A 13,760-nucleotide genomic window follows, 5' to 3' on the forward strand; every position below is an offset into this window, starting at 1 on the left:
AGAGAGAGAGAGAGAGAGAGAGAGAGAGAGAGAGAGAGAGAGAGAGAACACTTATGTGACATTTAGTGTTTTCTGGATTTCATATATTTTGCTGCATTACATGTTTGTCCCCATAGAAACTTTACTGTGACTATTTTTCCAAACCAAATAAATGTTCTTACAGAATAATTGTTTATTCATAAGAAAAAAATTTGGATGCCAACCTCATACCATGGATGAGAAATTAATTCCAGTTGGCCTTTCATGTGAAAGATAAAGCTTTTTAATACTTTAATAGGATATAGTTATTTCAGATTATATTTTTAAAGCAGGATAAAAATTCTAATTACAAGTAAAAGTGATAACTTGAACTTCATTATGATGTAAGAACTTCTACTTATAAAGATGTTCAAAAATAATAAAAAAATCAGCATTTTAAACAGGAAAAAGATACCTAGGTATTTCACAGAAATGGAATCATAAATAGTAACAACTTATAGAACAATCTTAAAGTCGGTTCCTGAGGACACACATACTATAACAAATATGAGGTGTAGGTTGGTATTTAATAAAGGAAATGAACAAGACATAAATTTGATAATGACACCTGCTGGAAAAGCCACGGGCTAATGGAGACTCTTATATTTTCCTGGCTTGAGAGCAAATAGACAAGATGTTTTGGAAATAATTTGGCATTATCTTCTAAAGTTCAACACTGGCAGAAATTTCACTCCTTACAGAGTCCCATCCCAAACTATACATAAGGCCAAGAGGCAACAGAGTTAGAAGCAATATCATCCTAGACAGCAGAAACCGAATAATCTACACAAGTATCAGAAAGCAAGGAAAATGGGCAGGTAAATCAGTCTTCCACAATGCAATCCCCACGTGTTCATTAACTTATTAGTTAACCACGGCCACACATACATGGGGAGAATCTTAGAAGCATGGTACTAAAGCCAGGCATGGTGGCGTAGGTCTTCAATTCCAGGATTTGGGAACATTTGTGAGTTTGAGGACAGCCTGGTCTACATAGTGAGCTCCAGGGCTGCATAGTGAGACCATGTCTCAAAGCAAAGCAACAAAGCAAAAAACAAACAAACAAACAAACAAACAAACAAACAGAATAAGAAGCATGAAGTTGAATGAGAATATCCAGTTGCAAGGGACTTCACAAAATATAGAGCTATCATATAGAGCTGGGTCATGTGTATTCCTGGAATATTCATAAGCCTACATCTGAAAAGAAAGGCAAGAGGATTAGGAACCCATAGCAAGGTAGCAGTAGCCTCTTAGATGTTGACAGAGATGTGAGGTAAGGAGGAGGGCCAACTGGAGGCAACAAACCAGTAAACTCAGGTGTGGCTTTGTATGTTCATGATTTGTTTTCTGCTCCAGTATTGCTGTACATATTCTTGTGCATACATAACTATCACACTTAAAAGATAATTCAGAAAAGAGGTGGGGGAAAAGCTGGAGCTAGATGGTAGTCGTAAGGAGAATGGGAAAAAAACACCTCAATTTTAAGGTAGCAAAACGTTTGAAGCTAAGCGATCTGTGAGATGTTAAAGTGAATAAAAGAAGTTCCAGGGTAATCTGGAATGCCATTGTGGGGAAAATAGAGCCCCATTCTATTAAAAATCCTGTTTTCCCAGTCACACAACTACCCAACCTGCAGTAATAAGCATCCCAAACTGCAAGGTGGGATGGACTAGGGATGACAAGCTATAGAAGACAGAGAGCTGGAACCAGGGAGTCTTACATAATCTGAGGGCTTACGTCAAGCACATTTATTAAGAAGTACAGCTCTGTATATGCTATTTATAAGGGGAGAATGGGCCAAGGTCAGCAGAAAACTAAGTCAAACAGTGTTGGCAAAGAGAACACAGGATAGATTAGACACAGCTGTCTTAAGACTATAGCGACTACAACCCTTCAGAGGGGAAAACTGGGGTTCCAGGAGTTGAAATCTAACTTCTTCAAGGCTCCCCTGGCCCTAGGCCCAATCCCAACCTTGCCAACTGTGCCCCCAGACAAGGACATAGAACTAGGCTTCACTTAGTCTTTTCTTTGGAGCCACTGAGGAAGCCTTGGATCCAACTGGCTCTTCCCACAAAGGAAACCAGACCAGAAAAGACAAATCTTAAGCTCAGTGATTCATTCACCAACTGCTCATTGAGAGCTAGTTTTGTATAGTAGCATGTACACACACACATACATACATCACATTCACATACACAGGGACACACACACATACACAGACACACAGACATACACACTAGATAATGGGGTGGAGAGATAGCTCAACAATCAAGAATACTGGCTACTCTCACAGAGGACCCAGCACCTGCATAACTGTCTGCAGCACCAATTCCAGAGCACTTGATGCCTTTTTCTGAATGCTATGGGCATCCAGGGATGCATATGGTACGCAGACATGCAAACACAATATCCATATGCATAAAATACAACGATGATTAATGGTGGTAATAATAAATCAAGCAATAAAGAGCTGAGGGTAAAGATCATTATCAAGCAGTGCTGAGACCCGGAATATCCTATAGGGAAGCCAAACCTAGAGCCTCTCCTCACATAATGCTTAGAAATGAGACAAGTGAATTCAAGACATAAATGTATGAAGTAAAACTTCTAGGGAAACATTCTCGATGCCCTAAAAGATATCAGTGAAATGTAATCTTAAGTCAAATGACATTTCCTCGTATTGTTCCTGGATTAATGATAAGCTCTAACCTGTTTACAAAGCACACCAGCTACAGTCTAAGGACAAGTTTTCACTAGCATCTGGGACCATACAGGGCTCCCTGAGATTCAAATCAGTACTGAGTTTACCCCCTACTCTCTACATACCCACGGGGAAAGGCCTGAGAAAGGAGAATGCCTGGGTCCTCTAACTCCTTTATCCTCCAACTATTCTGTGTGAAAGAGAGGGAGTGCTTCCTCTTTCCCTAGGAGCTGGTGACTAAGGTGGAGAGAAAAATACCCAAGAGATAGGCAGGAGCAAGCATGAACCAACCTGTGCTCTTATTATCTGACAAGCATCTAGTCTCTCTATGGGAATCAGGGTGGAAGATCTTGGGGAAATTAAAAGAGAACATATGATTCCGCTCTACCATTCTCGGGTATGTGTGTAAGGGCCCTAAATCAGCAGAGCAGAGTGAGGATATCCACACATTCAAGTTTATTGCTGCACTCTTCACAACCAACAGGGAATGAAACAGCCTAAGTGTCCACCAACAGACGAATGGATAAAGAGGATGCATACTTACTGAATGGCATCTTGTTCTGCTCTAAAGAAGAAGGAAATCCTGACATCTGTATGGCAAAGAATAGAACTGGAGACCACTGTGGTAAATTAAAGATTTCTCTCATGTGCAGGAGGCAGATTTCAGTTGAGACGATGTCCTTTTTGGACACCATGCATCGTTTATTTGTTTACTAACTAAATGACAAGTTTATCTGTGTGTCGCTATGTGTGTATGTGCAATGTGTGCATGCCTGTGTGAAGCACATGAGGCAGTGTGTGTGTATGGAAGCCAGGGGGCATGGTCCTCGCCTTCTACCTTGTGAGGAAGTTTTCTGTTTATCACTGCATACAGCAGGGCAGCTGGCCTGAGCTTCTGGAGCATCTTCTTTCTGCCTCACCTCACTGGAGGAGACCGGGATCACAGATGGACAAGCACTATTGTGTTCAGTCCTGGAAATCCACACTCAAGTCTTTATGCTTGTGTGGCAAGTTATTTATCCAATGAATCATTCCCCAGCCCAGTGTTCACCCTCAACACTGGGTCACTCTGTAGAAGATTCATGAAATCTTCTTAGAAAAAAGAAAACTTTCATTTTTAACACTATCTATCTATCTATCTATCTATCTATCTATCTATCTATCTATCTGCAAGTGCCTGTGTATGAGGGGATGTGTGTGAGAGCAGCCAGAAGAGGGAGTCAGATTCCCCAGATCTGGAATTATAGATGGTTATGTGTTGGGTATTTGTTCTAATGCTTTGTCTTCATTTGGCTCCCAAAATCACATGGGAATCTACATGTCCAGATGCTAAGGGTCCCTGTCCGCAATTGGTTTTTGATTAATCAATAGAGAGCCAATGGCCAATGGCTGGGCAAGATGAAAATAGTGGGACTTTTAGGATTCCTGGGCAAGAAATGCAGAAGAGAGAAGGAACAGCATCACCATGACGAGGTAGCAGAAAGATCAGAATTAAAGGCCAGCAAGAAATGTAAGAATCTGGGAAGCAGCCCCAGGAGCCACTTCCCGGATTAGGTCTGGGGGAGCAGGATAAAATATAGATTTGTCAAGTATTAACTCAAGAATACCAGAGGGAAGTGGGTGCTACCTGAGGGAAAGTTTGGAGGAGTCCAACCATTGAGTTAATCAAGGCATATCAAAATATAAAGGGTGTGTGTGTGTGTGTGTGTGTGTGTGTGTGTGACTTTCATCTCTGTATCTAGAGCTCTTGGGCAGGTGTAGAGCACAAGTGACCCATTGGGAGCTCAGAGGAGATTAACTACTCACTGCTACAATTATGAGCCACCTTATTTCTCGGAACTGAACTCAGGTCCTCTGCAAGAGCAGGATGCACCAATGAGCCCCCTCTTGCCTTAATCTTCCGTTAAGGTTATAGTGGTATATCATCATACTTGACTTTCACTGGTCTTTGATTTGGCATTCTTTTTTTATTTTTATTTTTTTTCTAATTCTGAGCTCAAATGCTTGTGAGGAAGCCAAGAAATCCTTATGTGTACCTGCTGCTGAAAATGGAAATACAGACATTCTCAAGCACATGATCAGAAAAAGCCCTTATAACGTTAAAAGAAACATGTCCTAAGACACTAGAGCACTGTTTATAACAGTCAGTAGAAAATGAACTAAATGTTCTTTGAACAAACTGAACAGGATAGTTTGTAGATACAATGCGACATTGCACAACTAAGAATGAGATTCCCACATAGCAATATGGAAAACTCCTGGCAGCAAAAAGAAATACCTGTAACAGTTTTTTTTAAAAATACATTATTTACCTTCTTAGGAAACACACAAGCCAGGGGCTGGGGAGACAGCTCAACAGTTAAGAGTGTGTACTGCTCTTCTAGTGAAACTGAGTCTGGTTCCCCATACCCATGCTAGGCAACTCACAACCACCTAGCTCTAGCTCCAGAGTATCTGATGTCCTATTCTAGTCTCCACAGGCACTGTCCTCAATGTACACATAGACCCTCCATATAATTAGGAATAATAATAAGTCCTTAAAAACCAGCCCAAGCAGGCAGACACCCCCACAAAGCTAGTGACTAACGCTATGGCTATGTTTATGTATATAATGGTAAATATAAACAAGTAGGCTTGAGAAAAGCACACATAAGCTCTAAGAAGGTGCGCTCCCAACGTAGGGAAAAGGCAAGTGTAGTGGGATGCGTTACTTGGATCAGTGAGTAAATGCCAAAAGAATATGTCAAAACACTAGCATTTATTAAAGCAAGGAGTATGGCATAAATATGGTCACAATGAGCAAACATTTCTCACAGTGATGGAAGCACTTTATTTGCCAAAGAAAATGAGAGTAACGCTGACTTAAAATGGTCGTCTGTAAAAAGGTTTCTGTAGAAACCTTCTCTCATCAACATATAAAACTTTTTTTTTTTGAGACAAGGTCTTGGATATATATCCCAGGCTAGCCTGAAATCCACTATACTCCTTCCTTAGTTTCATAAATACTGAAATTACAGATGTGTACTTGCTTCCATGCCTGGCCTAAATCATCTTAAAAATTAAGGTACGGGGAATGCTCAGTTGGTAAAGTGCTTGTTGTATAAGAACGAAGACCTAGGCTGGTTATGGTGGTGTACACATTTGATTTTAGCACTGGGTGGTACAGACAGGCAGATCTCTGAGTTTGAGGCCAGCCTGATCTATTTAATGAGTTCCAGGACAGTCAGCTATGTAGCAAGACCATGTCTTAAGGAAGGAGGAGGAAGAGGAGGAAGAGGAAGAAGAGGAAGAAGAGGAGGAGAAGGAAGAAGAGGAGGAAGAGGAAGAAAGGAAGAGACTGGTGGATCCCTAGAGCTCACTGGCCAGCCAGTCTAGACAAATCTGGAAGCTCTGGGTTCACTGAGAGATAAGGTGGAAAGTGATGAGGACCACACCTGGCATCGACCTTTGGTCTCCACAGTCACATACATATACACTTTTACATACACATACATTCATGAACATACAACACAATACACAAATCAAAATTAAGGTGAGGCAGGTTGTGTTAGGAGTGAAAAAATCTCTGAATTTGAATAAAGATCTTTACTAGATGAGCGATCCTAAAGTACTCATGAGCGTCTGTGTTTCAACTCTATGACGAGTCACAAAACTCAGCTCATAAACAATTATTCAGATCAAATACTCAAATACACGTAGACTCATAGTTGCTGCTTAGATAAGGTTAGCTACTAATCGTATCATTTAATAAAGCCGGGAAACTCAAATGTCCATATCCGCTAATGTAATACTCTGCAAGATATCTACATGGCTTCAGAAACTATGATTAAAAAAAGTCTATGTAATTTCACACTTACTGACAAAAGGGAAAGTGATGGAAAATAGATTGTTTTAAAATTTTTTCTGGAGTTCAAGTTTCTCTGGAAGCCATCTGAACAAAGTCTCTCATTAACAAAACTTCACCTAAGGGAAAATAAGCAAGCACAGTCGCCTCCTTTTATTCTCAGGGGAAATTCTGTATACACATATAACACTTTCCCCTTCAAAAGGTGCTGGTGTTTAAAGCCAGGTTTAGTGGCACATGCCCTTTGTCACAGCAATAAGCACTAGTCAGAGAAGGCCTGGCTCTCAGGCATCCTCAGTCACTCTCCAGGAGAGCTGGTGGCCTGAACTTTTGAACATGAGAAAGAAATACAGGCTTATCTTTTTCTAGCCCTCCAGTAGTTGCTATTTGGCAGTTTCAGAGACTTCTTAACAGATTGAAAATAATAAATATAATGACACCAGACACAAGGATCTGTACAAATCTTTGCATGATGGCACACATCTGTAAATCTCAGCATTTCGGAGGGAGAGGCAGTAGGACCAGAAGTTCAGGGCCAACTTCTACTTATTCAGTTTGAAGACAACCTGGGCTACAGAAGACCCTATCACAGATAAACCTAACCAAACAAACATCAAAAAAATCCATCAAACAATCCAGCCAGCCAGCCAACCAAACCAACCAACCAACCAACCAACCAACCAACCAAAGGACATTAGAAAGAAGTCAAGTCTTAAACATTAGCCCAATCTTCATAAGAACACCAGCCAGAAATTTTGTCAACTAGACAGGCTAATTTAAACTCCAAACTTAAGAAAAAAAATAAAAAAAGAATAGCCGGGCAATTTTGCAAAATAAGTAAGGATGATAATTGCATCTGGTTTTTGTTTGACTTTGTTTTAAACTATATATGGTCATATAGTGTTCATAGACAGATCAATGGAACATAACATGAAAAAATAGGAAGAAATCGATTTGCTATAGGAATTTAGTAAATGAAAAGTCAACAAAAACCAAAACAATTTTCAACACACTGGACGTAGATAAACATAATCATTTGGAAAAAATGAATCTGGACCTTCATCCATCACCGCTCTCAAGGACGTGCTACACAGGGTGAATGTTTCATGTGAAGAGTAAAAGAACTAAAGCACGTAAGTTTAAAGGTCATTACATAATAGGTCTTTTAAAATAGCACATACATTCCAAAGCCATGAAAGCTTGTAAAGTTGACTGCAAAAACGAAAGAGTCCAGGACGGAAAATAACAGCTCCAAGTTCAAGGCATTCAACACACTGGTATAAAAGCCTTCTTAACTCAGATCCCAGGCAAAGGCTGACAGCTTTAACTATCAAAATTCCTCTTAACTGGTAACAGAAAGTCATCAAAAAAGGCAAATGGGGAAGAACAATATCAACCAACTGGACCCCCCAGAGCTCCCAGGAACTAAACCACCAACCAAAGAGTATACATGGAGGGACCCATGGCTCGAGATACATATATAGCAGAGGATGGACTTATCTAACATCAGTGAGAGGAGAGGCCCTTGGTCCTTTGGAGGCTCGATGCCCACGTATAGGGGAATGCTAGTGGGTGGGTGGATGGGTGGGGGAGCTCCCTCATAGAAGCAGGGGGAGGGGGGATGGGATAGGAGGGTTTGTGGAGGGGTAACCAAGAAGGGGGATATCATTTCAAATGTAAACAAATAAAATGATTAGTAAAAAAAAAAAGAAAGAAAGGCAAATGGAGATTTTTCTAAATAGATCATTAAACATACATGACCAAGTTCATTCATGATAAATGCACAGTAAAAGCACTTGATTATTTCTGTTAGGCTGAAATAAAAATCCTTGCTTTGTTTCTATCAATGGAAGATGAGAGATGAAACAAACTAAGTACCATACTCAAGCAGATTGTCAAGTTGTCAAATAAAGGAAGGCTTCAACAGTGATTGTGTGTCAGTCAAGTTTGCCAGGTTTTCTTTCCTTTTCTGAGGAAACTGTATGCAGTGATGGAACATACCCATTAACTAACACCATGGACAGTATAGATGCTGTGATCCTCTCTCCACAGTAAAGAACCTATTAGAACCTAAAGATCTGGTGGACCAGATGGAACCAAGAGCCACAATACGCAGTACCCAAATCAGTATGCAAAGGGTATTTTAAAGTTGTACTGATAAAACAGGAGAGCCTGATCCAAAATAGATTTCATGGAAGTGAAACCTAGTGAAACATATCAGACGTCATACTGAGAGGACTACATATTCTCATACAGAGTGTCTTCCACTCTTTCTCCAGGGAAGACTTTATGCAAATATTTGTTCATTGGTAATTATAGCAATGGCTCAGTGGTTGAGAGCACTTGTTGTTCTTGCAGAAGATCAAGGTTCGATTCCTAGTACCCTCACGGTGGTTTTCAATCATCTGTAACTCCAGTTCCAGGGGAATCCAATGCTCTCTTCTGACCTCCATGGGCACCAAGCATTCATGTGGTGGACAGACATACATATAGACTAAAGCCTCTCATATAAAAGGTTATAAAAACACTTTGTTTTCAACACTGCAAAAGCAATCCTTCTTGCTGAGCCTGGTGCTTCAGGCCTATACTCTCAGCTCCTTGAGAGGCTGAGGTAGGAGGACTGAAAATCCAATCCATGGGTAACAGTGAGGTGGAACTCAAGCCAGGAAACTTAGTGAAACTGTCTCAAAATAATAAATTAAAATAGAATAGCCTAGGACTATAGCAGAGGCAAGGCCCAGGGTTCAAACCTCAATCTTAAGGAAATAAGAAATACAGATACTACTAGAACAACAACAACAACAACAACAACAAGGAAAGTCTCTTTTTCTGGAAAAAAAAACCCACCACCACCAACAACAATAAAAAACAGGGAAAGGACAAAGAGGCTGAACTCTTCTGATTTTGAAGTCCTGTTAGCCCCACTCTCTCTGCCCTATACAACTTCATAGTGTATATGAAGACTGCAGCACTCCACACATACAGAGAGTCACACAAGGAGTCACACACAATAGAGTAATGCTTTGCAAATGCTTACCTGATATCGTGTTGGCTGATTGAGAATGCTGTTAAAACTGTGTGATTCAAAAACTCTCGAGTTAGACTGAGTGAAGAGGTTTAACTAGGAAAAAATACAATTAACCTAGTAAATGAGAATACATTCATTTGGAATAAGAGAAATAGATTATTTGCTTCTCTTGGATGGCATTTCTGGAGTCCACACTTCGGAGGAATGTTTTGTGCAAGTTAGATTTTATGAGGGAGTTAAATATTTTTGAAGGCAAGCAGTTGTGTGAGAGACATGTTCCCCTTCATCAAAGCACTGGCACAAGGCAGTGTAACAGAGCTGTTTACTAAGAATGCATTTTAGAATTTGGCCCCTACCTAATATACCTTTTCCTGGGAACATGCACTGCTTACCACCCAGAACTCCAAGGGCCTCCAAAGTGGCTTGATTGGCTGCTGAGCCCTAGCTCCTCTCCTAAATTGAACAGAATTCCACAGGTGCGGGTAGCCTTACACGGATTTTGTAGCCCTACAATATCACCTAACATAATACGGCTTCCCTAGCATCCTTGCCTTACGCTGAGCAAGGATCAGGCCTTTGAAGAGAATTGGTTGAAGAATGGATCTTCATTCTCTGTTTCTATCTAGCTGTCTGTTCACCTCTCTGTCTTCTCTATCTACCTATCATCTATCAATCATCTATCTATCTATCTGTCTATCTATCTGTCTATCTATCTATCTATCTATCTATCTATCTATCTATCTATCTATCTATCTATCTATCCACACTCACACTCACACTCCCAGCTTGAGTTCTGAGTAGGCAGGAGGAGAAAGCCAGCTGAGAGCTGAGTCCTGTCCATGTCTGACACAGACATGAGCAGGAACTTTCCGCCATTCAAGGGCAAGCTGGCTTGTATGAGATTCAAAAGTGCCCCACCTCAAACTATTTTCTTTCCACCTCGGAGCCTCCCTGTGATAATTCAGGAAGGTGTGGCAGGCCAGGGCAGAGATGACAAGCCTGGACAGGATTCTAGTTGACTGTTTTACTAGGACCTGTTCTTGATGATGTTATTTTTCCCTCGGCCTCTGGGGGTCAGCATCGGCCTGCTGCCTGAGCTCTGTGGCCTCAGCAGGAAAAGTGTCTTACAAAGCTCTAAAACAGAACAACAACACTGGCATGTTTTCGACTTTTTATTTAATTCATTTAATGAAGGAAGTCTATACCAACAACTAAGATTGAGGAGCTTTATCTGGTGTAGTGGCACATGCCTGGATGCCTGCATGCCCAGATGCTGGAGAGAGCTAAGCAGGAAGATTAACGTTCAAGGTCAGCCTGGGCAACTCAGGAGGATCTGAAAAGAGGGGAAGCCAAGGCAGGCCCACTTAGCTGAGAAAAAAGTTTCTTCCTCTTATTAATGATGTAACAGGGTGGGAGTGGATGTCCTGAGGAAAGCTCTCCCTGTGCCTTCATAGAAGTCTAAACATCTGGAAGGGCTCACCTATGTCTTCACAAAGATCTAAACATCTGAAAGTGCCCTGCCCACCTGGCTTTTAGTAACCCCCATCTACATTGTGACTGGGTCTAAAGTCCATGAACTCTGTTGCCTACTGTGGTGGTTCACATATGCTTGGCCCACAGGAAGTGACACAATTAATAGGTGTGGCCTTGTTGGAATAGGTGTGGCCTTGTTGGAGGATGTGTGTCACCATGGGGCTGGGTTTTGAGACTCCTCCTGGCTGCCTTTGGTTCAAGATGTAGAACTCTCAGTTCCTTCTCCATGTCTACCTGTATACAACCATGCTTCCTGCCATGATGATAATGGACTGAACTTCTGAAACTCTAAGCCAGCTCCCAATTAAATGCTAACTTTTTAAGAGTTGCCTTGATCATGGTGTCTCTTCACAGCATGGAAACTCTAACTAAGACAGCTACAGAAAGAAAATTTCAAGGTGTGTTTTCTGAAGCACAAAAGGCTGAAAGGGACCGTATGTCAGAGGCCAAAGACTTATGTAGCTGAGCTTCCCTAGAAAGACAAAGCATTTATCAACACACTGTCAATTTTCACAACAGGCAGAGGTGCCCAGAACATCAGGAGCCAGTTATTCCCCAGTGCATAAAGAGGGCTTAGCATGGACTGCCTTGATCCACGTATACCCTGCACTGGCTGCTAACCAGGTCTAAACACATAGCAATTAGTGTGGACTCTGATGAAGAAGGGCCCTGATGTTTGCTGAGCTGGAGTGGAGTACGTCCCATGTAACCCTCATAGAAGCTCCATGGCTTTCCTCTTTTAGGTGAGGCAATTTATCTGTGTAACTTGCTACTAAGTCTTAAGAGCCAGTTCAGACCCAGGTCTAACCTACAGGCTGTCCCTTCCTATTATCCCGCGGCTTCTCATTGTGTGTGAGAGATATTATTTGAATGAGACATCGACAGCTGGTCACTGCTGTGGAGTCTAATGGCCATGAGGGAGCACATCGGCACCGCCCACCGCCAAAAATGTCCTAACAGCCACTTGCTTTTTTTTTTTTTTTTTTTTGAAACAGGGTTTCTCTGTGTAGCCCTGGCTGTCCTGGAACTCACTCTGTAGAACAGGCTGGCCTCGAACTCAGAAATCTGCCTGCCTCTGCCTCCCAAGTGCTGGAATTAAAGGCATGCACCACCACTGCCTGGCCAGCCACTTGCTTTTAAACTTATTTTTCGATGCTGTGGTTTAAACCAAGGGCCTTGTGCATGTCAGGAGGCACTATCCACTGAACCACACTCTCAGCACAGGGTTACTATCTGTAAGGGTAAGATTCTAGCTCTATTAAAAAAATCTTGGAAACACAGGTCTATGTCAAGGAAATAATTATATCAATCCTGTCTTTTTCTCAGCTTCAAATGAGGAAAGGCCTTTGTTTTTGCATAAGGCCCATGTTTTAATGTTTCCCTGGGCTTCTAGAGTACTGCAGCTAGAGACCATTTTCATATGTTTTTAAAAGACCAAATCTCACTCTGTAGTCCTAGCTGGTCTCAAATTTGCAACATTGCCCAACCTGCTTTAGTCTTGGTATCTTCTTGCCTCAGTGTACCAAGTATGGGGATTACAGGCATGCAGCACCATGCCAGGCTCCATTTTTACCATTTTAGCAGAAATGGTACTTGAATCTCACACACTGGCTCCTGTCTGCCTCCTTCCCTGTTATTTTAAATACAGCCATAATGTTGTGTCTCCTACCCCAATTCTATATACAGAAACTAAGTTCATACTGATGAAGTGCCACCATGGAACTTACATTCCTAGGTCAACTCAAAGGCAAAGCATTCTTCTTTATAAAGATCATTTGTTGCTGTTTAGGAAGATGCTCAGGCTCCCATCCGTTGCATGATACTAAAGGAAAGATCGTTCTGCTGTCTCTCTAAATACAGTGCTGGTGAACTATGCACACGCCAAGGGGTAAGACTGAAGTTAAAGTCGCTTGACTTCAGAAAGGCTGGTTTAAAGCATGGGGCACACAGATGCCAGGCATTTTTGACAACAATTTTCTTTTTTATGTTTAACAAGCTTTTCATTTGCTTGTTTATATTATGGCAGTTTACATGAGAGGCTGACCCCAAATAGGGCATAGACTAATTGACTATTTGAAACACTCTGCAGATAGTATTAGTCTATGAAAGACCATGAAATAGACAGCTATGCTCAATGTCTTCTAAGTTCACACATGGAAATTAATGAACAAATATCAAAAGCCAGGAAAAAGAGACAGAACAGTTATTTTACGATCTTAGTATCTTTCAATACATACCCTGGACTTTGAGTTACCCATGCCCAGTTCCAGATCCTTCTGAAGTCTTCTCCTCCTACATTTAGAAAAGTTAGCGATCCTCATGATGAAGTAAACAAGCGATTTTGGACTAGGGACCAGACTGAAGGGCGGAGGTAATGTTTTTCCATCATCAAAGTAGGATAGCCAAAGTTTGGAACGAGCAAACTTCCACTCTACATCACTGTCATCCTGTTACAAAATAAGACTCATTGTTAAAGTAAAAAAAAAAAAAGATTTCACTTCTAAGCGTGTGTGCTTGTGTATGCATATGTGTGTATGTGTGTGTGTGAGTGCTTTCCTGTATGTATGTGTTTGTATATATCTATGTGTGTACTTGTGTGTATATGTGGGTGAGTGTATATGTGTGCAACTGTG

At 41.3% G+C, this 13,760-nt stretch overlaps 1 protein-coding gene across 5 annotated transcripts in view; it reads right to left on the reverse strand.

The window, feature by feature from the left end:
- The window catches only part of Trpc3 (transient receptor potential cation channel subfamily C member 3), a 65,396-nt gene that overhangs the window by 4,295 nt on the left and 47,341 nt on the right, over positions 1 to 13,760 (reverse strand). For 4 of the 5 annotated variants that reach the window (XM_028764061.1, XM_028764093.1, XM_028764087.1 and 1 more), the window contains 2 exons: positions 13,365 to 13,574; positions 9,604 to 9,687 (listed from right to left, as the gene is read on the reverse strand). In XM_028764061.1, coding sequence (XP_028619894.1) covers positions 9,604 to 9,687; positions 13,365 to 13,574 — 294 coding nt within the window. The remainder of the gene's footprint in view (positions 1 to 9,603; positions 9,688 to 13,364; positions 13,575 to 13,760) is intronic. The other variant, XM_028764069.1, reaches the window with a different exon arrangement.

The sequence above is a fragment of the Grammomys surdaster genome, unplaced genomic scaffold (genome assembly GCF_004785775.1).
Source record: "Grammomys surdaster isolate TR1022 unplaced genomic scaffold, NIH_TR_1.0 62, whole genome shotgun sequence".
In the NCBI taxonomy this organism is placed as follows: domain Eukaryota; kingdom Metazoa; phylum Chordata; class Mammalia; order Rodentia; family Muridae; genus Grammomys; species Grammomys surdaster.